The sequence below is a fragment of the Sinocyclocheilus anshuiensis genome, unplaced genomic scaffold (assembly GCF_001515605.1).
Source record: "Sinocyclocheilus anshuiensis isolate Anshui unplaced genomic scaffold, SAMN03320099.WGS_v1.1 scaffold457, whole genome shotgun sequence".
NCBI lineage: Eukaryota > Metazoa > Chordata > Actinopteri > Cypriniformes > Cyprinidae > Sinocyclocheilus > Sinocyclocheilus anshuiensis.
The window spans coordinates 3072753-3095864 of record NW_015537939.1 but is presented as its reverse complement, the minus strand read 5'-3'; the positions used below and the strand labels follow the sequence as shown (position 1 = coordinate 3095864).

General features: G+C 35.3%; 1 protein-coding gene across 1 annotated transcript in view; it reads left to right on the top strand.

Moving 5' to 3' along the window:
- The window catches only part of LOC107662710 (probable E3 ubiquitin-protein ligase HERC1), a 78104-nt gene extending 56542 nt beyond the window's left edge, over window positions 1–21562 (top strand). Inside the window, 26 exon segments of the mRNA XM_016452784.1 lie at window positions 698–825; window positions 952–1076; window positions 3204–3419; window positions 3502–3629; window positions 5963–6162; window positions 7225–7339; window positions 7522–7653; window positions 7737–7838; window positions 7931–8104; window positions 9526–9837; window positions 10718–10783; window positions 11218–11343; window positions 11791–11929; window positions 13147–13328; window positions 13443–13598; window positions 13694–13816; window positions 14368–14470; window positions 14670–14839; window positions 14926–15080; window positions 16473–16638; window positions 16711–16787; window positions 16995–17166; window positions 17588–17668; window positions 18119–18271; window positions 18407–18712; window positions 20919–21562. Coding sequence (XP_016308270.1) covers window positions 698–825; window positions 952–1076; window positions 3204–3419; window positions 3502–3629; window positions 5963–6162; window positions 7225–7339; window positions 7522–7653; window positions 7737–7838; window positions 7931–8104; window positions 9526–9837; window positions 10718–10783; window positions 11218–11343; window positions 11791–11929; window positions 13147–13328; window positions 13443–13598; window positions 13694–13816; window positions 14368–14470; window positions 14670–14839; window positions 14926–15080; window positions 16473–16638; window positions 16711–16787; window positions 16995–17166; window positions 17588–17668; window positions 18119–18271; window positions 18407–18712; window positions 20919–21104 — 3993 coding nt within the window. The 3' untranslated portion in view covers window positions 21105–21562.
- Window positions 21563–23112: the final 1550 nt, after the last annotated feature.

Sequence of the window (23112 nt, the reverse complement as noted above, 5' to 3'; positions counted from 1 at the left end):
GTCGTCTTATATTCAGGGTCTAGACTTTGGCATGTCAATAATACACCCACAACAATAGGTGGCGACAAATATGCATAGAACGAGTGTGCCATGAAATACGTAATGTAATGTGTGTTGTAAAGATCGCGAGTAAAAACAAAAGAGAAAGAAAACCTTACAGCTGCATGAGTCGTGACTGTCACGTTAGCCTGATGGGACCAAACTCCCTTTGTGATTTTAAAACGTAAGACAGTACCCAGATTTGAAGACTACAGTAAGATTTAACTTCTACTGTTAATAAGATTTTGGTAGGCTACTATTAGATGGATAGCCTAAATGTCCTAATTCAGATGGGCTACCTGTTTTTTTTTTTTTTATGGTATATCAAAAAGTGTATATTTTTTAAATGTGATTGTTGGTACATTTGACCAGTTTTTACCATACTTTCAAAACAAAAATTAAAATAGGAAAAATATGCAATATGAAAATAATTGAAGACAAAATGTGTTTTACTGAGAAAAAACAAGATTTGGTTTTTAAAAAGCCTTTTTCCAAAAGGTACATCTGGAAAAAGGGGGGTCGTCTTATAATCAGGGTCGTTTTATATTAGGGCCAATACGGTAGATACAGTAGAAACACTTAAAGAAACATGCTAGATGTCTTGCAAGTCTCTCTCTCTATGTTGTGACTTGTTCCTGATTGGCTGCTGTGTTTGTAGGTGAGCAGCTGCAGCTGGAGTTCAGAACAAGGTCTGTTGGCCACCGGCTCACAGGACGGGACTGTTCGACTGTGGGCCGTAACGCCGAACACAGCAGAACTGCAGCACACACACACCTGCAGCGTCAGGTGAGACTCCCTGTTTTTTGTCTCTTTGATTAGGAAAGGGAGAAATTCCAAATGTTTCCTAGGTCTGTTGGGAAATAATTTTTCTGTTGAGTGAGACAGTTATGTGTTTGTGTGTGGTCTCTGCAGTGAGGATGCTCAGAGCTCAGATGGTTCAATGGGATCGCATCTGCTGTCCACTGTATCGTGGAGCGCAGGGGGAACTCTATTGGCCGCCTTCCAGAACAAACTCATCAACATCTGGACCGTCAGTGGTCAGACCAGCATTCTGCTGTCACATTTACACACACACACACATAGCACTACTGCTGTAAAATCTTATATATGTAATCGAACGGGCATACAGTAATTTATAACTGATTGTAAGAGCAAGTAAACTTGAAGACAATATGAATGCAATATTATCTCTATTTACTTATTAATTGTTTCTGGACTTATTGTGCACAATACATCAGTGCATGTTATTCTGAAGAAAAAAGTTTGTTACCATAATCTTGCATCAAAATAACTTTATTTGCTTCTGAAACAATGTGTTTGCTGATGTAACCAGTGATAATTTAGTATTATGTATACACTATAATAGTATTTATCAATTGATTTATACATTATATTATATACTATTATAGCATTTACTAACATTTTGAATTAGCTTTTATAGGTAACACTTTACTTAAATCCTTTAAGTATAATGCATTATAAAAGTAGATTTAATGCATTAATTATCCATTGTAATGCACTTTATAATGCATTGTACAATCTCATGAATAATTGTAACCACAGTTAATACATTATAACACTTATCAATTCATTGTTACACTATGCATTTAAATTTGGTTATAATTATTTACGATAAGATATAATGTATTACGACGCACATTATGAATAATTATAATGCATTATATACTTTAAAGGAACACTCCACTATTTTTGAAAATAGGCTTATTTTCCAACTCCCCTAGAATTAAACAGTTGAGTTTTACCGTTTTCGAATCCGTTCAGCCGATCTCCGGGTCTGGCGGTAGCACTTTTAGCTTAGCTTAGCATAGATAATTGAATCTGATTCAATCTGAATACCCAGCTAGGTAACTTCCAATAAGCCTATTTTCAGCCGCTGCGTAATATCATTGCGCCTGCTACACCCATGGTACGGCAGCAAAGTTCCTTGATCATTATGGAATGAGAGTATAGTTCCTAGCCATATCGGCCTACAAAATCGCAACTTTTCCGTATTTTCCGTCGGTCTTAGTGCACGATGTAACTACAGAAGAGTCAAGTTTTAAATATAGAAACTCTTTGGTCATTTTTGAGCGAGATGCTAACGGTCTAATCAGATTCAATTATCTATGCTAAGCTAAGCTAAAAGTGCTACCGCCAGACCCGGAGATCGGCTGAATGGATTCGAAAATGGTAAAACGCAACTGTTTAACTCTAGGGGAGTTGGAAAATGAGCCTATTTTCAAAAATAGTGGAGTGTTCCTTTAATAGCCCTTTTTAATGCATTAATACATAAAGGCTTTAAGTCGGTGGTCTCAAACTCAATTCCTGGAGGGCCACAAATCTGCAGAGTTTAGCTCCAACCAGCTCCAAATCACACCTGCTTAGAAGTTTCTAGTGATCCTGAAGACCTTGATTATCTGGATCAGGTGTGTTTGATTAGGGTTGGAGCTAAACTGTGCAGACCTGTGGCCCTTCAGGAATTGCGTTTGAGACCAGTGCTTTAAGTAAAGTGTTACTCCTTTATTTTTATTTTCAAGTTTTATTTTAAGTTTTAGTAATTTTGCTGAGCTTTTGTCATTTTTGTTAGTTTTCTAATATTTCTATTTTGCTTTAATTATATTTATCTCATAGTTGTAGTAATTGTAGTACTTAAAACTTACTTGTTATTGTCAAGACAATATTTTTAATTAGATTTTTTTTTTAAATAAATGTTTCATCTAATATGTAATTTTAATTTTATTTTAGCTTTATTTTAATTACCAAAATTATTTTTAATACTGTCAGGTTTAGTTTTAGGTAACCTCAGCAACACTGGATGTAGTGTGGTTGGGGGAAAAATATTTAAAAATATTAAAATCAACATATTCATAAACAATAATTAAAATTTTTTTTTTATAAAAATGTGAGTAATGCATGTCTGTGTAAAAGTCACCAGTAAGATGCTTTGGTAGTGTGTTCTGTGGGATGTTTTTCACTCATTTTATCAACTGTGTTAGTGGTTGTTGTCTTTACTTATAATTTCATAGCCTAACATTCACAATCCAGGCAAGTCTTGATGGATAAAAACTGCAGTATATCATGTGCATCTTCAAATATCCTGGACAAAGTGGTTGTATTATACAAGCACCTTTTGAAAGCATTTATGTTTGTCTTCTTTCCTGTAGGTGCTCAGGCACAAATGGAGGCTCAGTCCTCCTGGGTCACTGCACTCTCGTGGGTTCAGACCTCCACTCCGTTCCTCAGTCAGGAAGCCTGCAGTCAGGTCAGCCCTCCTGAGAGTCTGCTGGTGGGCCGGCTGGACGGCTCCCTCTGCTGGCTGGAGGTCACAGACGACTTGAGGGTGGAGCGAACAGAGCTCACTCACTGCTACAGGAAAGAAGGTTAGTCCATAAATGTGCTGAAGATCTCGGTTTGAATGTGTTCATTAATTCAGTGGTGAATGACTATCACTGTGTTTTATAGCTCCTCAGTGTCTGGCCTGGTACAGTGTTGATAAACCCTTTGCCGTGGGCTATCCCGATGGCAAGATTCTACTAGCAACAGCAGAGAGCTACGAAATCGACCCGCCTATTCTGCTAACAGCATTTCCTGTGAGTATGGAGTCCTCAAAACAAAGACAAACACTTCATTCACCAATAATGATGGTCTGGTCAATAATGATGTCTGGTTAGAGAATAAATAATTTGTTTGGACTAATTAAAATTGTTTGTTTGTAAGCATTTGTAAGACAATGGACTGGAAGTGATATGAATTATAAGCAACGCTATGTTTTAGAAAATATTTTCTTCAATCATTTTTTTTTACACAAAAATGGCATAAAATATAATAAGTAAATTAATATAATTTAATCAGTGATTGTGATGAACAGTAATATTTAAAAATATTTAAATAGTGTATGGGTCAAAGACGTTAAGGTGTCCGCATCAAAAGAAATTTACAAAAGTGATTTTATGTCCATAGAAAGCACATTAAATGCAAGTAAAGTGTCTACATTTAAGGTTTCAAATACGTTTTTGAAGAATAAAATGTCAAAATTTGGTTGAAATAATGTTCCATTGTCATTCAGTGTAACACTTAAAGTTATGTAAAAATTCAAACAACATGCTTATTCTGACCTGTACATATGAAAATATATAAAATAATAAGTGAGCATATTACATTTTATTTGGTTTTAAATGAGTAAAAAAATCTTACTGACAAATGGGCAAAGTAAAAAATTATTACTGACAAATGGGCAAAACCTAGGATAGTGGCAAATTAAAAAAATGTAAAAATAGTAACAAATTAGTATTTGGGGTGAAAGTAATTAGTTTTTTAATATGTCATAAATTGATTTTTGTTGTAAATATGCCTAACAAGATTGTTACACTGAATGACATTTTAGTTGGTGTCTTCTGTAAATCGGGAAAATGTATGATATTTATTTTTTGCTCAGAAAAACAAAAATACAATTACATGAATTACATTTTTTATTTATTTTTTTTGGAAATCAACAACAATTTAAAGCAGTATTGTTTTTATGCTTCAACCCTTTTTCGTCTTTGACCCGTATACAGGTGCATCTCAATAAATTAGAATGTCGTGGAAAAGTTCATTTATTTCAGTAATTCAAATGTGAAACTCGTGTATTAAATAAATTCAATGCACACAGACTGAAGTAGTTTAAGTTCTTGTGAAGTTCACTCAAATTCTTGAATCGATTTTGCTTGACAATCTTCATAAGGCTGCGGTTCTCTCGGTTGGTTGTGCATCTTTTTCTTCCACACTTTTTCCTTCCACTCAACTTTCTGTTAACATGCTTGGATACAGCACTCTGTGAACAGCCAGCTTCTTTGGCAATGAATGTTTGTGGCTTACCCTCCTTGTGAAGGGTGTCAATGATTGCCTTCTGGACAACTGTCAGATCAGCAGTCTTCCCCATGATTGTGTATTCTAGTGAACCAAACTGGGAGACCACTTTGAAGGCTCAGGAAACCTTTGCCGGTGTTTTGAGTTGATTAGCTGATTGGCATGTCACCATATTCTAATTTGTTGAGATAGTGAATTGGTGGGTTTTTGTTAAATGTGAGCCAAAATCATCACAATTAAAAGAACCAAAGACTTAAACTACTTCAGTCTGTGTGCATTGAATTTATTTAATACACGAGTTTCACAATTTGAGTTGAATTACTGAAATAAATGAACTTTTCCATGACATTCTAATTTATTGAGATGCACCTGTATATGTATATACTTTTTAATATATTTTTAACAAAATTAATGCATTTATTCAGCAAAGGTGTATTCAATTGATCAAAAGTGATAGTAAAGACATTTATAATGTTACAAAAATTTGCGTTTCAAATAAATGTATTGTTACACAAATAATTATTTGCAAAAATGTTAAGCAGCTCAGCTCTTTTCAACAGTTGTGTAATAATAATAATAATAATAATAAATAATAATCATTAATAATATGTTTCTTTAGCTCCAATTCAGCATATTAGAATGATTTCTGAAGGATCATGTGACACTGGAGTAATAATGCTGAAAATTCAGCTTTGCATCACAGGAATAAATTACATTTTAAAATATATTTAAATAGAAAAAAAGTTATTTTAAATCGCAGTAGTATTTCACAATATTACTGTTTCTACTGTATTTTTGTCTTGCTGAGAATAAGAGAATTCCTTCAAAAACATTAAAAATCTGGCCACCCATAAACCTTTAAACTGTAGTGCATTTCATTACAAAAATACATGTTTTCATTCGATAAAATGCAACATGGAGACTTTTGGGAACTTTTGAATGATGACCTGAGCAAACCAAATGAACTGAATGAATGAAATTAATTGGGTTTCTTCACACATTTCAGACAGATTGAAACTGAACACATACTTTGACACAAATAAACCCATATGTTTTGATGCTTTTATGTTCACAGGAGAGTGTGAGTGCGCTCAGGTGGGACCCTACCGGTCATCTGCTGCTGTCTGTGGGCCACTCTGAGGTGGTGAAGATCTGGGGTCGTGCCAGCAGTGCGTGGCTCACCCTCCACTCTCTGTTCCACACGGGCACTGTCAACACGGCCGAGTGGTGCCCTCTGCCCGGGAGAGGACCGGAGCCTCGTCTTATGATGGCAGTGTAAGTGTGCCATAATCTTAATAATGCTTAATAATCATTACAGCGATTTTCAGAACCAGATGCCCACCTACTTTAGTATTTAGCAAATTGTTGGGGGTGTTACTACTCATTTCACTCCCAAAAAAGCCATTTACATGTAGAATTCTTAAAATGGCAATGCAATGGAAATAGAAACCAGTGTTATTTTACAGTATCATTGAGATGCTATTACAGTTTTTGTTAATATTTTGGAATTTAAAAAAAATATATTTTCTACTTTCATATTAATTTTAGTTAAAGTTTTAGTAATTTTTTGTGTGTTTTTGTTGTTTTTAAATATGTCTGTATAGTTTTTATGAATTTTTATTTCAGTTTTAGTTTCATTTATTTTAGGACATCAAGTTAAACTAAATGAGAAATGTTGCAATGGAAGTTTTTTATATTATATTTCATCAATGGAAGTTTTTTATATTATATTTCATTAAAGTAACATTTTTATTTTTTTTGTCAACTATAATAACCCAGGTAGCAACAGATTTTTCTTCGATATTATGACAAATCAGAGTGTAACAAATTATCAAAAAAAACAAAAAAACAGCGTGACATTTTAATTCAACAATACAATTTAAAAATGTATTAAAAATGACAAATACATAGGTAAATTGTTCATAATAAGAGCTGTGACATTCATTTAGATAATAGATAGTAAAATAACTTTTAGAACAGAAGTAAAAGAACTTTTAGAACAGAAGTAAAAACCTAAAGGTCAAAGAAAGGGTGGAAAATAGACGAAAAAGTGTAAAATTAAATGGCGACTTTGGTGGGAGAAACATTAACATTATAAGTAAGAATCAAATCAAGTGGTCTTAAAATGTTACAAAAGTGTATAAAATGGCACTATTATTATTTTTCACACCATTAATGTGAAGATTGGGTACAAGATATCTCAGAGGAAAGCTTTAAATGAGTACTTCATGAAGTATTTTTAGGATATGTAGACATTTATTGGTTATATTGGTACTCAAGGATGCACAGGTGTCTAATCCATCATCTAAATGTTAAGATTTTCCTTTATTTCCTCAGTGGATGTCAAAATGGCCTCCTGTATGTGTGGAATCTTCCTCAAGGGGGCGCTAATGTCTCAGTGCCCAATTTCCTCACCCTGTCTACCAGCCAAGACAAGAGCAGTGCCATCAAGGTCAGAATGATTTATTTTTGTTTTGTTTTTTGGGGAGATAATTTAGCCTTCTTATTTATTGCCTGTTTCACCTTTTAATTCACTTTCTTACTGTTAGATTATTTGGCACTAAATTTATTTTTTGGAGTTTGTTAGGACAGTTCAAGGAAGCTGTGCGTGTGTGTGTGCTTTTTGTGTTTTAGCGGGGCAATGCTAAATGTGTGTTCCACCTGAGTGGACACATTACCGCGGTAAAGACCCTGTCATTTTGTCCCAGTGGACTTGCACTCATGTCTGGAGGAATCGGAGGGGTGCTCAACATCTGGTCTCTCAGGGTGAGTCAAACGCTTCTTATAGGTATTTCTTTTATTAGCTTTACAAAGCTCCTGTTTTTGTTTGTAACTCCCCTGTGTTCTAGGATGGTTCGGTCCTGCAGACTGTGGTTACAGGAATGGGCTCTGTGGTTTGTACCACCTGGATCCCACACATAGGGGTGACCGCTTGTTCTGGAAGATCAAAAGTACCGAACATTTTCTGAAAAAGTGTTTAATTCAATTAATGTTTAATTTAAAAATGTGTAAGTAATGTTTAATTCTGTTTCTCCTATCTCAGGATGTTTTGCTAATTCGCTGTACCCCAGACTGGATCTCTCAGAATCACGTTCTGGCCTCCTGCCGTTCCGTTCTACGCAGTCAGGGCATTCTGGGATTGAATCGTGCCCCCTGCATGGCCGTCTTTCTTGAGCGCCTTCCCACATTGCTTCAGGAGCAGTACAACTATGAGAAGGTACATGCAGTTTCTCATCAAAACTGAAAACTCAACATTCACTACATTTATTGTTCATGTAATGAGATATATTTTGCTGTCTTTGTGTTGCGGACGATAACTGAAAAATATTACGTATAAATCTATGCTATTTTTTAAAAGACAAAGAATAAATAAACACACTAAAGACAAGGGAAAACTATATTTAAAAAAATAATGGCCTTAAAGGGGGAAATTTAGCTAAAATCTTTTACTATGCCTTTAAGTTAGTGCTAGATTATAGTAATCTAAATAACAAAATCGGCAAAAATACTTATATCCGCACTTGACTATTTTATTTTCTATTTATTATTTTTCAAATTGATATCAGCCAATAAAATAAAATTCAAATTAAATGAAAATTGCTAATATTTACAAAATATAGTCACATACAAAATTAAAAATATTCAGGAGATATTACATTTTTTTTATCAGATATCATTTACATTTACATTTACATTTAGTCATTTAGCAGATGCTTTTATCCAAAGCGACTTACAAATGAGGACAATAAAAAAAAGTATAAGTATAAGAAGGTACATGCAATTTATATCAAATTGAAAGATTTTATGTAAATGTTATTGTTGTTATTTTTATTTATTTTTGTTTTGTTTGTTTGTAAATATAATGTTAAATTATTGTGTCAATTCATTAAAGTGATATTATTATTATCATTTTACATTTTATTATTCTTGAGTTTGCCATGAATATAACATTTGATGCTGAAAAGGTGTTAATTGAAATACAATTATACTCCATTTAAATTAATTTGGAGTACCTTTATTGGTAGATTTTGATCATAAAATGTGCTTATAAAACAGGAAAATCTGTAGAAGTGTGCTTTGTTTTGAAATGAGTTCTTGAAGTCTTCTAGAATGCTGTAGAAATGAAATAACTGTATTCATTACATTAGGATAACTGACACATACTGTACATATTTGCCTCAGTTCTGATCCAGTCTGAGTTTCTGCTGAGGCTCAGTTTGTTCTGCTGGCATATTGACTCTTTGCCCCGTTTTGCTGCAGAGTTTCACTTAACAGTCTCTATTAACAGCTCATTATTGTCTTCGGTTAAACAGCAGAGATCTCCTGCAATCTGCAGTCTGCTGAGGAGAGACCAGAGTCAGTCAGTTCACTGCAGCTCTCTGGGTCAACATCACCTTAGCGCCACCTAGTTTTACTTCCTACTTCATCAATTTATATTTTAAAATGTATTAAAATAGACGTAATATTTCACAGTATTCATAATAGTTCACAGTATTACTGTTTTTACTGTATTTTTGGTGAGCTTCTTTAAACAACAAACCTTAATTATTCCATAATTATTTCTATGAAAATGGTATTCTCAGTGCATTATAGATATTATATAACATCATATCCTTTCATGTGTGTGTCGTTCCTCAGAGTCATGTGATGGTGGGCGATCAGTTGACCCACAGTGCCTTTCTTCAGAGTCTGGCCACTCTGGCCATGGGTCTCTTCTTGGATCAGTTACTGTGCCGTCAGCCCAGACCGCCTCATCACAGCGGGACGGGGCCGGGGCCGGATCAGGACGGGGCCCCTGGATCCTTCTGTCCCTCAGAGTGGAACTGGCTTTCCATCTATTCAACCACAGTGAAGAGCGCAGAGGCGTTTGCTCGTGGCACCGCCTTCCCAGAATCCTTCATTGCACCTGAATTCCATCATTCTGGATCCACGGAGTTGACCAAACCATTGGTAAGATGCAAAGGAATTAATCCTTGTGAAATACTTGAAGGATATTTGTATATCTGCTTATAATATTAGTAAGGTTTATTTGCACAAAAAAACAACATAATTTATTCGAGACCTTTTTTTGACTCTTGTTTTGACACTTGGAATATTAAATGAGCTGTTTTTGCTGCTTTACTTTTAGAAAAGAAGAAATACATAACAAGGATTAAAATGAAAAAAAGAAATTCAAAGTCAAGTCAAATAATAAAAAATGATAGACTAAGTAAGCATAAAAGGATGTAAACAATGAAATAATGACAATACTAGTGCAATCAGTATGGGGAAAAAATTTAGTAAAGTATAAAACTAATATATATAACATTTTTATTTTATAGTTTTTCCTTTAACCTTTTTATATTTTTTCAGATTTTCATGTAATTTTTGGAATTAAATGTTGTATTATGATTCGTTACAGTGTATTATAGTAAGGTAAAACTGAAACTAAAATGAAAACAATTAACATTTTTATTATTTAAAATGTTAACTGAAATAAAATAAATATATTTAAAAATATATATTTCAGCTAGTTGCTAAGGCAACATTTTTCAGTTTAGTTAAGTTGATGTACTAAAATAACTAAAACTAAAACTGAAATAAAAATGAATAAAAACATGTACATGACTAATGTGTAACGTACAAAACATACAACAAAATGACTAAAACTTTAACTAAAATTAAAACGAAAACCGAAAAATAAAAACTGGTTCAAAATATTAATAAAATCTATAGTAGTATCTCAATGACACCAGAATTCCTTAGCTGAGCTCAGAAAATCCTGTTTTCCACAATATGCCCCTTAAAGGTTATTTTGATTTATGCAAAGGGTCTTTTGTTCTCCTTCCAGGACAACAGTAAATGGACCTTCATGATGGATGAACAGCTCATGTCCTGGGCGACCAGCAGACCTGAAGTAAGTCTGTGTGTTCCTGAACGTGTGTGAGGTTTAGCAGATATGTGGAAGTGTGTGTTAAGACATCCGGATCTTCCTTCATCTCCCTCATTCGTCTCTGTCAGTATAGCCCTGTGTTCAGCATTGTTCTTTCAGGCAGATTTTTATCACTCTTCACGTGTTTTTATTCATTCGTCTTTTATAAATTACCCCTCACAAACCCTAGCAGCCAGCGCCACACAAAACCTGTCTCTACTTTACATAAAACCCCTTTCCTCATTATTTAAAGCATATCTCTATGCTTATTTTACTTTTACAGCTTGCTAAATTGGCTTGAGATTGCATTAAAGGAATAATGTTTTTGTAATGTGTATAAAGGAAATATTATTGTATTTAATAGTGCTTTAAACATCTTTTTTTTTTATCTAATAAAGTCATGTTTGTGGTTTTGACAGGACTGGCAGCAGGGTGGTAAAAGTGAGGTGTATTTGTGGGGTAACGGACGTCACGGGCAGCTGGCGGATGCTGGAACCAGTGCGTCTGTGCCCACACTCGCTCCCTCTCTCTCGCAGACTCAACAGGTAGATTATCAACAGAAAACACGTGCAAAGCTAATAAATCCCCTTTCCTCATTATTTAAAGCATATCTCTATGCTTATTTTACTTTTACAGCTTGCTAAATTGGCTTGAGATTGCATTAAAGGAATAATGTTTTTGTAATGTGTATAAAGGAAATATTATTGTATTTAATAGTGCTTTAAACATCTTTTTTTTTTATCTAATAAAGTCATGTTTGTGGTTTTGACAGGACTGGCAGCAGGGTGGTAAAAGTGAGGTGTATTTGTGGGGTAACGGACGTCACGGGCAGCTGGCGGATGCTGGAACCAGCGCGTCTGTGCCCACACTCGCTCCCTCTCTCTCGCAGACTCAACAGGTAGATTATCAACAGAAAACACATGCAAAGCTACCACAAAATGTGTTGGCATGTTCATTTAAAAAGAGATGTTCTCTCCATTTATCTCTGCTAGGTTGTGTGCGGTCAGAACTGCACGTTCCTGGTTCAGGCTAACGGTACGGTTCTGGCTGTAGGGGAGGGCAGTTACGGGCGACTCGGACAGGGTAACTCAGACGACCTCTACACCCCAACTATCATCTCAGCTTTACAAGGTAATGCAAACCACAGCAAACTTGTTTTCAGGCCAGTGCCAGTAATATGTGTTGTACACAGATGTAATTAACACATTGAATTAAAGGGGGAAAATGTTGAAAATAGATGCAGAATTTTTTTTAAATGTGAATTAACTCTTACTGAGTCTTATATAAGTTTTATTTAATGAATACATGAAAGTTTCATCTCATTTTAGAGCTTTTTAATGTGACATAACTGTGGCTGTTAATTAAATAATTTTTTTAAATTTTATTTTATTAATAAAATAATAATAACATACAAAAACCAACATAAATAAACAACTTGATAATAACAAATAACATGATCAACAAACAATGTAAATAATAATAATAATAACAATATAATAATTATATTATTATTAATAATAACATACTTTTAATCTATTTTTAATAACATTGTAACTATATAGTAATTATAAATAATAATAATGACTTATAAAATATTATTATTATTATCTGAATTTTAACACATTGTATTAAACTTGTGCTGGGAATACAGTTATATTATTATTTGTTGATGATGATGATGATTATTATTATTGTTATTATTATTGTCTATTATTATTATTATTAATGATTTTATTATTTTTATTATTTAATAACCTCTTTATCTATATTTTTCTAATAACTTATATTGAAACTATAATTATATAATTAATAATAGTTTAGGTAATTATAATATAATTGATGATAATAATAATAATTACCTCTTAGTCTATTTTTCTAATAAATGACCTATAAACTATTATTATTATTATTATTATTATTATTATCTGAATTTTAACACAATGTATTAAACTTGTGCTGGTAATAAGATTATATTATTATTTGTTATATATTGGAAATCAGATTATGATGATGATGATGATGATGATGATGATTATTGTTATTATTTTATTAATAATTTTATTATTTATTATTTAATAACCTTTTTATCTATATTTTTCTAATAACTTATACTGTAACTATAATTATATAATTAATAGTTAATGTAATAATAATAATATAATTGATAATAATAATAATAATGACCTCTTAATATATTTTTTCTAATAACTTATTGTAACTATATAATAATAATTAATAATAATAATGACCTATAAAATATTATTATTATCTAAACTTGAACTCATGCATATATAAAAATGCATGAAATATATATTGCATCTATTACATGTCATTTTTTTCCCTAATAGGTTATGTAGTGACTCAGCTGGTGACATCATACGGGTCTGATGGCCACTCATTGGCTCTCACTGAGACCGGAGAGGTGTTCAGCTGGGGTGATGGGGATTATGGGAAACTCGGCCACGGGAACAGTGAAAGGCAAAGGCGACCCAAACAGATCGAGGCTCTGCAGGGAGAGGAAGTGGTGCAGGTAAAGAAAATGACTGTCCAAGATAATCACCAAAATCATCACATGATCAGATTTCAGAAGATTTCTGATTCTGACATGATCAGATTTCGTTTGAACATCATTTCCCTCTTTCAGCTGGCGTGTGGGTTCAAACACTCAGCCGTCATCACAGCGGACGGAAAACTCTATACCTTTGGCAGTGGAGATTCTGGACGCTTGGGTCAAAGGTCAACTTCAAACAAGATGGTCCCGGAGAGAGTGACAGCACTGTATGGGTACCACATTGGACAGGTGCTTCTTCATTGTTTGGACTTTCATTCTAATGTGCGTATATGACCTTTGACCAGCGCGTGATGAGTGAAGATGACCTTTTCTGTCGTGTTTAGGTGTCATGTGGTATCAATCATACTTTGGTCCTGTCATCAGACGGCCTGAGTGTGTGGGCTTTCGGAGACGGTGATTATGGTAAACTGGGTATTGGACCATGTACAGTGAAATGCTACCCACAGGTACAATCTTACTGATTGATCAGGTACATTTTCATTCAAAAAGTTTGAATTTGGTAAGATTTGTTCATATTTTTGAAAGATGAATATTGTGGTCACCAAGGATGCAATTATTTGACCAAAAATCCAGTAAAAACAGTAATTATGTGAAATATTAATACAATTCAAAATAACTGTTTTCTATTTTAAGATGTTTTAAAATATAATTAATTTTTGTGATGCAAAGCTGAATTTTCAGCATCATTACGCCAGTCTTCAGTGTGTCTTCAAATGCTGATTTGGTGCACAAGAAACATTCTTATTATTGAAAAAACTTTATCTTTGATGAATTAAAAGTTCAAAAGAACAACATTTATTTGAATGCTTTGTAACATTATAAATGTCTTTACTGTCACTTTTGGTCAGTTTGATGCATCCTTGCTAAATAAAAGTAATAATTTCTTTCAAAAAAATCAAAGTCTTACTGACCCCAAACTTCTGAAAATCATACAAATATATGTATGTTTTTTTTTTTTTTCATTGGCTGATTGTCCTGGGTTTCTGTTTGTTGTTAGAAAGTGGAGGCTCTTTGCAATAAAGGCATTAAAAAGGTTGGATGTGGAACACATTTCTCAGTGGTTCTGGCCAAAGATGGACACGTCTACACATTCGGCCAAGGTAGACCCTCCAGAAATCATCATCATCATCATCCAAATGTGTTTGTGTAAATGTGGCATCATTTACATTTACTCTATTTTGATTCTAGTCTGAACCAATTTTTCTCTCAAAAGAATATTTCGATCGTAAAGCTGACTGTGTTTTTCAAATGACCTTTGTTATGTTGAGAAAGCCCTTATATGCATGTATGTTTTCACAGAGCGTCTGATAGGTCTGCCAGACTCCATGCTGAAGAATCACAACCGGCCGCAGATTATTCCCGCTCTGGAGGGCGTCTTCATTGAGGACATTGCTTTGGGCTGTGAACACATCCTTGCTTTATCCAACACTGGAGACGTGTATGCATGGGGCTGCAACTGTGAGGCCCAGGTACTGTCAGCAATTATGTTTTCTGCGGATATTTAAGAATCTGTGAATATTTAGTGGAGCTTATGTCCTCTTTGTGTGTATTGCAGCTGGGTCTGGGCCATTCCAATCCTGTCAAAGAGCCCACTCTGGTTACTGCTCTACAGGACAAGAAGATCAGGCAGATCTCGGCTGGACGCTGTCATACCTCGGCCTGGACCACACCGGCTCTGTCAACCAAAGCTTCAGGTACAAACAAATCCCAGTGAGCTGCATTGGAACTTCATAAGTAAACTGTTTGAAATCATCTACATGGGTAACAGCTAATAATGTTTACTTATATGCACCATACAACTAGCACTGTTCAATAGTAAGTTCGTTCTTATTGGTACTATGAAACAAAATTGCAAAAATTAAAGTTTTAATTTTTGAAATGTTAAAAATGTTTTTGTTTTTTGTTTTTCACAGAAAAAAAATCAACAAAATCCTAAAAATGTCAATGAATTTGTATAGTATTTATTTTTATTTTTTTTTAAAGATTACAATTAAAGTGCACACATCCAGCAGGCCAAAAGCTTTATTATTTTTTAAAGAAATTAATGCTTTTATTCACTAAGAATGCATTAAATTGACCAAATGTCGTTTTTGTTTTTTGTTTTTCACAGAAAAAAAATCAACAAAATCCTAAAAATGTCAATGAATTTGTATAGTATTTTTTTATTTTTTTTTTAAAGATTACAATTAAAGTGCACACATCCAGCAGGCCAAAAGCTTTATTATTTTTTAAAGAAATGCTTTTATTCACTAAGAATGCATTAAATTGACCAAATGTCAGTAAAACATTTATAATGTTACAAGAGTTTTCTATTTCAAATAAAGCTGTTATTTTGAACTTTCTATCCTAAAAATCCTGAAACAAGGTTTCCACGACATAAGCAGCACAGCTGATTTCAACATTAATAAAAATAAGAAATTGTTTCTTGAGCAGCAAATCAGCATATTATAATAATTTCTGAAGACTGGAGTAATGATGCTGAAAATTCAGCTTTGCATCACAGGAATAAATTACATTTTAAAATATATTTAAAAAGAAAACCGCTCTTTTAAATTGTAATAATATTTGACAGTATTACTATTTGATTTTATTTATTTATTTATATTTGATCAAATAAATTAAGCCTTTGCCTTCTGTCAAAAATATAAAAAAATATTACCGACCCAGACTTTTGAATTATATTGTATATTTTCTAGTTATTCTTGTTTCTACAATATTTAATCGACTAGTTGCTTTTTAGTACAGTCTCTACAAATATGATTTATCCAGAAGCAACAAACAACAGGCAGACTCATAGAAAATCCTGAAAATGTATGGGTCAAAAGCTATAAACCCAGTAATTCAGATATGCAAAATGTTTCTGCTGAATCCTAGCATATCCCAGCAAAAAAAAAATTAAAATCTGGAAAATTCATGACAATGGGGGGCCAGTCAAAAAGGTTGAGAACCACTGCAGTAGAGGAACACAGGAAGTGTAGGAAATATAGATGGATAGTTGATAGACAGTGTTTATAAACTTCCTGTTTGAGCTGCAGATTTGTTTTTGCCAAGATTTAAACTTTTTACTTGATCAAGTACCTAACCTTGTCCTCCAATCCACAGGGGGCGCTCTAGCAAGCCCATTTTTGTGCAGATCGCCAAACAGGTGGTGAACCTGAACCCCACTGAGCTGCGTCTGCCCTCCAGAGCATGGAAGGTGAAGCTGGTTGGAGAAGGGGCGGATGATGCCGGCGGCGTTTTTGACGACACCATTACCGAAATGTGCCAGGTAAGTCCATTTTCTTAAAATGGAGTGTTGCTTTCATGTTCAGGCATCCAAAACCGAATTCTCTTTTCCCAGGAGTTGCAGTCAGGTGTGGTCGAGCTTCTCATTCACACTCCCAACAGCTCTGCAGATGTTGGTAGCAACACGGACAGGTACGTTTTAGATTATGAAATGCATAAGCAGAATGTATAGCGATGATGTATTTCTGTAGGCTAAACCAGAAGGTAGCTTCACCCTGGTTTCCTCAACAAAAACCCAGTAGTTCCTGGTTTTGGTCTACAAAAATAGGTCATCCCTGCAGCACTCTATTTGCTCTAAATAGAAAGACTGTTTACTACTAACCTCCATTGTCTGGACAGGTTCTTGCTGAACCCAGCAGCAGTCTCGGATGATCACATGGTGCAGTTTCGCTTCTTGGGGATCCTAATGGCAGTGGCCATTCGAACCAAAAAGCCCTTGGATCTGCACCTGGCGCCATGGGTGTGGAAACAGATGTGCTGTATTCCGCTGGGAGCCGCCGACCTGGAGGAGGTGGACCTGGCATATCTCAGAAAAAAAAAAAAAAAAACTTCACATCGCCACACACTGACCTCATCAGTGAACATCTGTTCTAGGATCAGTTCCTCAGCGGTTGGATGTGAGATTTGATTTTGCATTTCATGTCAACAACTCTGACTGTGTATTTTGCAGGTTGTTCAGGGATACAGCTGGGTCTGCCTCAGTCCGTGCCTCCGCAGTATAACGCCCTCAAAGACTGCAGCCCTGAAGTGCTAAACACCCGTTCTTGCTGAACCCAGCAGCAGTCTCGGATGATCACATGGTGCAGTTTCGCTTCTTGGGGATCCTAATGGCGGTGGCCATTCGAACCAAAAAGCCCTTGGATCTGCACCTGGCGCCGTGGGTGTGGAAACAGATGTGCTGTATTCCTCTGGGAGCCCCCGACCTGGAGGAGGTGGACCTGCTCACGTACCGCTCACTTCAGGGCATCTTACACCTGGACAACAGCGTGATCAATGAAGAGAACTTCACAGTGGTGAGGCACACAGACCCGAGACCAGCAGAGATCATCCATTCAGACATGACTTTTCTCACTGTCTTTTATTCTGGATTTGTAGATGATCCCTCTGGACTCATTTGTGGCTCACAGTGCTGATGGCACGTTGGTTCCGGTGATTCCTGGTGGGCATAACGTCCCTCTGACATTCTCCAACAGGAACGATTATGTGGAGAGAGCCTTGCACTACAGACTTCATCTGAAGTGCTAAACCCCCGTCTCAGAGTGCTGTACCACTTCTCTGATCTTATGTACAAGTCCTGGAGGCTTCTGAACCTCGACCCCCGCAGTCAGGTACGCCAGTCAATAATAAAACAAACACACACACATTCACGTGCATCACAGCATTCGCTGCTGATGTTTCACTGGGAAAAAACTGTACTCTGTCAGACATGACTTTTCTCACTGTCTTTTATTCTGGATTTGTAGATGATCCCTCTGGACTCATTTGTGGCTCACAGTGCTGATGGCACGTTGGTTCCGGTGATTCCTGGTGGGCATAACGTCCCTCTGACATTCTCCAACAGGAACGATTATGTGGAGAGAGCCTTGCACTACAGACTTCATGAGATGGACAGACAGGTATCTGCCTCTCCTCCAGACACTTTAGAATTAAAATTATCTTGGCTATGCATCTCACTTAAAGGAATAGTTCATATAGACTGATCTTGCATGCTGACAGTACATAATGGTAACGCAGTTTTTGTGTGTATGTAGGTGGCAGCAGTGAGGGAGGGCATGTCCTCAATCATCCCAGTCCCGTTGCTTTCCCTGCTCACGGCTCGACAGCTGGAACAGCTGGTGTGTGGCTTGCCCGAGGTCTCTGTGGAAATGTTGAAGAAGGTGGTACGATACCGTGACATTACTGACAGCCATCAGCTCATTGGCTGGCTGTGGCAGAGCCTCGAGGAATTCTCCAATGAGGAGAGAGTCCTGTTCCTGCGCTTCGTGTCCGGACGTTCCAGACTGCCATCCAATCCGGCAGACATCACACAAAAATTTCAGATCATCAAAGTTGATCGGGTAAGGCTACTGTCAGGTATAGAATATCCTCTTTATTTTATACTAATTAAAATAGATTTAAAAAAAATATATATATATTAATTTAATATATAATAATTTAATGACAACAAATGAGATGTAGACAAAATTGCTCTGGAATATTTTCTTTACAATATACAACACACACACATTCACGTGCATCACAGCATTCGCTGCTGATGTTTCACTGGGAAAAAACTGTACTCTGACTCCCTGCCAAGAACCTTTCATCATTTTCTAAGCTCAGCTGATTTTGTGTCCAGTGTGAAAGTGTTCCTTGTTACGGTTCCTGTTTTTTACCTCCAGACTAATAGGTCTGTGTTGGTCGATATCTGAGCAGAAGTTTTGTCTGACAGTGTCACTGTCTGGCTGGTTTCCAGGTAAATGATTCCCGCTACAGCTCAGGTACCGCTGCCATTGTACAGGGCCAACTCAGAGGCCTCCTGTCCCCAAAAGTCAACACACTTCCTCTCGTTCGCACTATCGGCAGAACCATGACCCAGGGAAAGACCTACGGTCCCCAGATTACAGTCAAACGGATCTCCACCAGGTATGAGCTTTTAACCAGGGCTGCACAATTAATCAAATTCATGAATTCACCGAAATCACAAAATGGATTAGCGGTACTGTCAAAAGGCTGTGATTTATTTAAATAAATAAATGTGCTGCGTGATTCAGAGCGAAACGCAGCACTGTGTTCTTTTACATGCAGGCAGCTCATGAGCTGGTGTTTTCAGCGTTTCAGAGTGTTTCTTTTTTATTTTTGTAATTATTACTTTACAGTGGAGTATTACAATAGTAATAATGAACAATATTTATTATTATTATTATTATTTTATTGACACTATTATTAATATTATTTTCTGAACCTGAGCTCCATGTGATGTACTTGTGAAGGAAAAAATATATATATCATTTAATGTTTTAAAATAAGACAAATTAAGCATTAAATAAGCCAAAATACAGCAAAAACAGTCTAATTCACAGTAACTGTTTTTTAAGTGTGATTTGCTGTGTAAATTAAAAAAAAGTATAACTCCATGACTATTTTTGTGAATATTTATTTTTCTAGTTATTTTCTAGTTATTGTGTATAAATTGAGTAAATAATAAAAAAAAAAAATAATTCATAGTGACAACAAATGAGATGTAGACAAAATTGCTCTGGAATATTTTCTTTACAATATACTTAATTAAAAATAGATAAAAAAATGAATTATTACATTGAATGAATTTAATTAAATAAAGCTGCATAATTTAATATATACTTTAGTTAATTACAAAATTGTTTTAATTTAACAGAATTTAATGACAACGAATTAGAAGTAGACAAAATTGATTTTCTAAAATGAAATTTACTTTTGAATGTAATATTGAAAATTATTTGACTAAAATTCACCCAAAAATTGAAATTTTTAAATGTTGTATTTTCCTTTATTTCATTATTAATGTTTATTTATATAAAAAGGTTGTCAGTAGATTTTGTAACTGAAAATGACACGAAAATGTTTTATATATTTTTATGTATTATATAATGTTATATAATTTTTAATATTATATAATGAAATTAACTTTGAATATAAAATGTACTAAAATTCAGGCAAAACAGGAACATAATGTACTAAAATTCAGGCAAAACAGGAACATTTTTAAAGAATGTATTTTTATTTATATGATTCTTAATGTTCATTTATATGAAAAGGTTGTCCATTAGATTTCATAACTGATAGAGACATAGGAAAAATAGTTTAAAGAAATGACCTTTTAAATATAGAATTTGGAGTTATTTTACTGAAATTCACCCAAAAATGGAAAATTGTAAAGATGTATTTTTATTTATATGATTATTAATGTTTATTTATATGAAATGGTTGTCAGATTTCAAAACTGAAAAGGGACACAGGAAAAAATACTTTATGGAATTAACTTTTGAATATAAAATGATAATTTAGTAAACAATTATTTTACTAAAATTCACCCCAAATGGAAACTTTTAAATTATGTTGTCAGTTATTTTGTCAATTGTTGTTAAAAAGTTACAGAAATGGTCACAGTTATCGGCCAGTATTGGCAAATATCGTACGATCAATCAGCCTAGCTAATTATGTATATGTACTTTCCATGCCTAACGGCAGTATGTGAACTGGGATCAAGCCCAGGTCTTTAGTCTCACTTTGTTCTCTCAACAGCCTGTGAACGGACTTCCTACGGCCCAGACGTGCTTCTTCCAGCTGCGCCTTCCTCCCTACACGAGCCAGGCCATACTAGCCGAGCGCCTACGCTATTCCATTCACAACTGCCCCTCCATAGACATGGACAACTACATGCTGTCACGCAACACCGACCAGGCAGACGTCTCCGACACCGAGTACTAACGCGGCCCTCGCAAAAACGGACTCTATAACGCTACAAAGCACAGAATAACCCTCATAAATGCCTCCGGTTGCACTTCTTCCTCATACATGCAATACAGTTCTCAGTCACAAAGCCTCACGTACGTACTCTCTGCAGTACCCAGAATGCACTGCAGACGCCAGTTCTTCCACAAGGTCAAAGGGAGAATATTTAAGCAATTCAGTTCTTTATTTATTCCTTTTTGTATCATCTTCGTGTCTCTGAATGTTGCAGGAAAGTTTCTAAAACTAAAAAAATATTACAATATGTTACAAGCGCCGTGCCTGGAATGGTCGCAAGGTTTCTTCTCTTGGCGTTAGCGACAGAAACTGCGGTTGGTTCGTAGGTGAGCACTTGGCAGCTAGCTTCCTGTCCCAGTTTATGCCAAAGGCTATTAAACTACTGTACTGTACTGTACACGATACCTTCTGACTCAGTGGGAAAAGAAAAAAAAAAACTTACTTTGAGTCTGAGAAACAAGTCCCAGAGCAATCATTGTTTGGGCATTTGTATCAAGCTAGCTTGTATCTTTAATGAATGTATACTTGCAAATGCCATGCACGTGTGCACGCCAATCTTTTATTTGCCAAATACTGTACTGATACTGTACATTACATAGGGTTTAATGAATTTTAGCCTTTCTTTTGCAACTGTGAAACTGAGACGTTTGGTGATTGTTGTGTTCGTCTGTGTATTCTCACAGAGCGAGAGTGCAGGTTTGTTACACTGCTGATTGGTCATCAGTGTTATTATGTGCTTCGGGCTTGTATGCCTCAGTGCTGGATGTAAAACATGTTTTGACTGTTTTTACTGGTGTGTTTGATAGAGGAGAGTCGCTCTTTACTCTCCAACCTTCTGTATGCGGTGGTTCACAGTATTGGTAAATTATTATTATTTGTTTTTCCTAAAATACTTATCTGAATGAGCTTTATGTGTTGGAAAGACGACTAATGAGGACTCATTGCGCTGTTTTGCACTTTAGACCTGTTTGCATTGCGCTTTAGGAAAATCGTATTCACTATAATATTTACAGATTTCAGATTAATTTATCTAGAGATTCTCCTAACCCCAGTCACTACTGATATAAACCTCCAGAACTAACTTTAACATGAAAGATTACTTTGTTAGGCTATGATGTGGTATTTGGTGATGCTCAAATTTCAGATTAAGCCATAAAACAAGAATGATTCAAGAAGTCTCCTTAAACTGTATATCTGATATCTCATGGCGATGGCCTCTCAGATGGAAGATGCACTGTACTGTAAATTAAATTTTGTGTACAGACTTTCGTGTCAGCTTGGTAAGTCATTTAATTTGATTCTAAATGTTTTTATGATTATGAAAAGTTTTTTACTGTTTTTGTGTTTCTATTCCAGCTATTCTAGTGCAATCAGAGTCTCACGTTTCCAAAGACCAGACAAGGGAAAACCAATCAATTATCCGAAGGATTGGAAGTAAAATTAAGTACGTAATATATACAGAACACTCTCTACACAAGTTCTGAAACACGAATGGACTGCGTCTAATTCACACAACTGACTCTTTTGATTCAGTTCTTTTTTTAGTGAATCACAAACATTCAGCCAAGCGGCAACCTTCCGGTCTCTCTCATGAAACCAACACGGAAGTGACTAAAACTGCAATTCATCAACTGCCCACTAGAGGCTGGCTCCAAAAGGTAGTCAGTCCCATAGACTCCCCATGTTAGAATGCCCAACTTTACAGCAGAAAAAAATAGGTTTACAGCCTGGCACAAAAAGTGGTTTTGGTCTATATGGCTAGTTTTGCCCTTCATGACAACTGTGAGGGGGGTGAATTTTTTTTATAACTCATCCGTGTAAATTATATTAAGCCTTAAAGTTCTGCATAATTAAGGGCGTGGCCACTTGAGTGTCAGGTGGATTGCCGCTGCTGTCATCACCGTCGAGCTAGGTGGGTGTGGTTTCAGCAACCAGCTCCCGCCTCTTTGCCCATTTTCGATTATCCGGG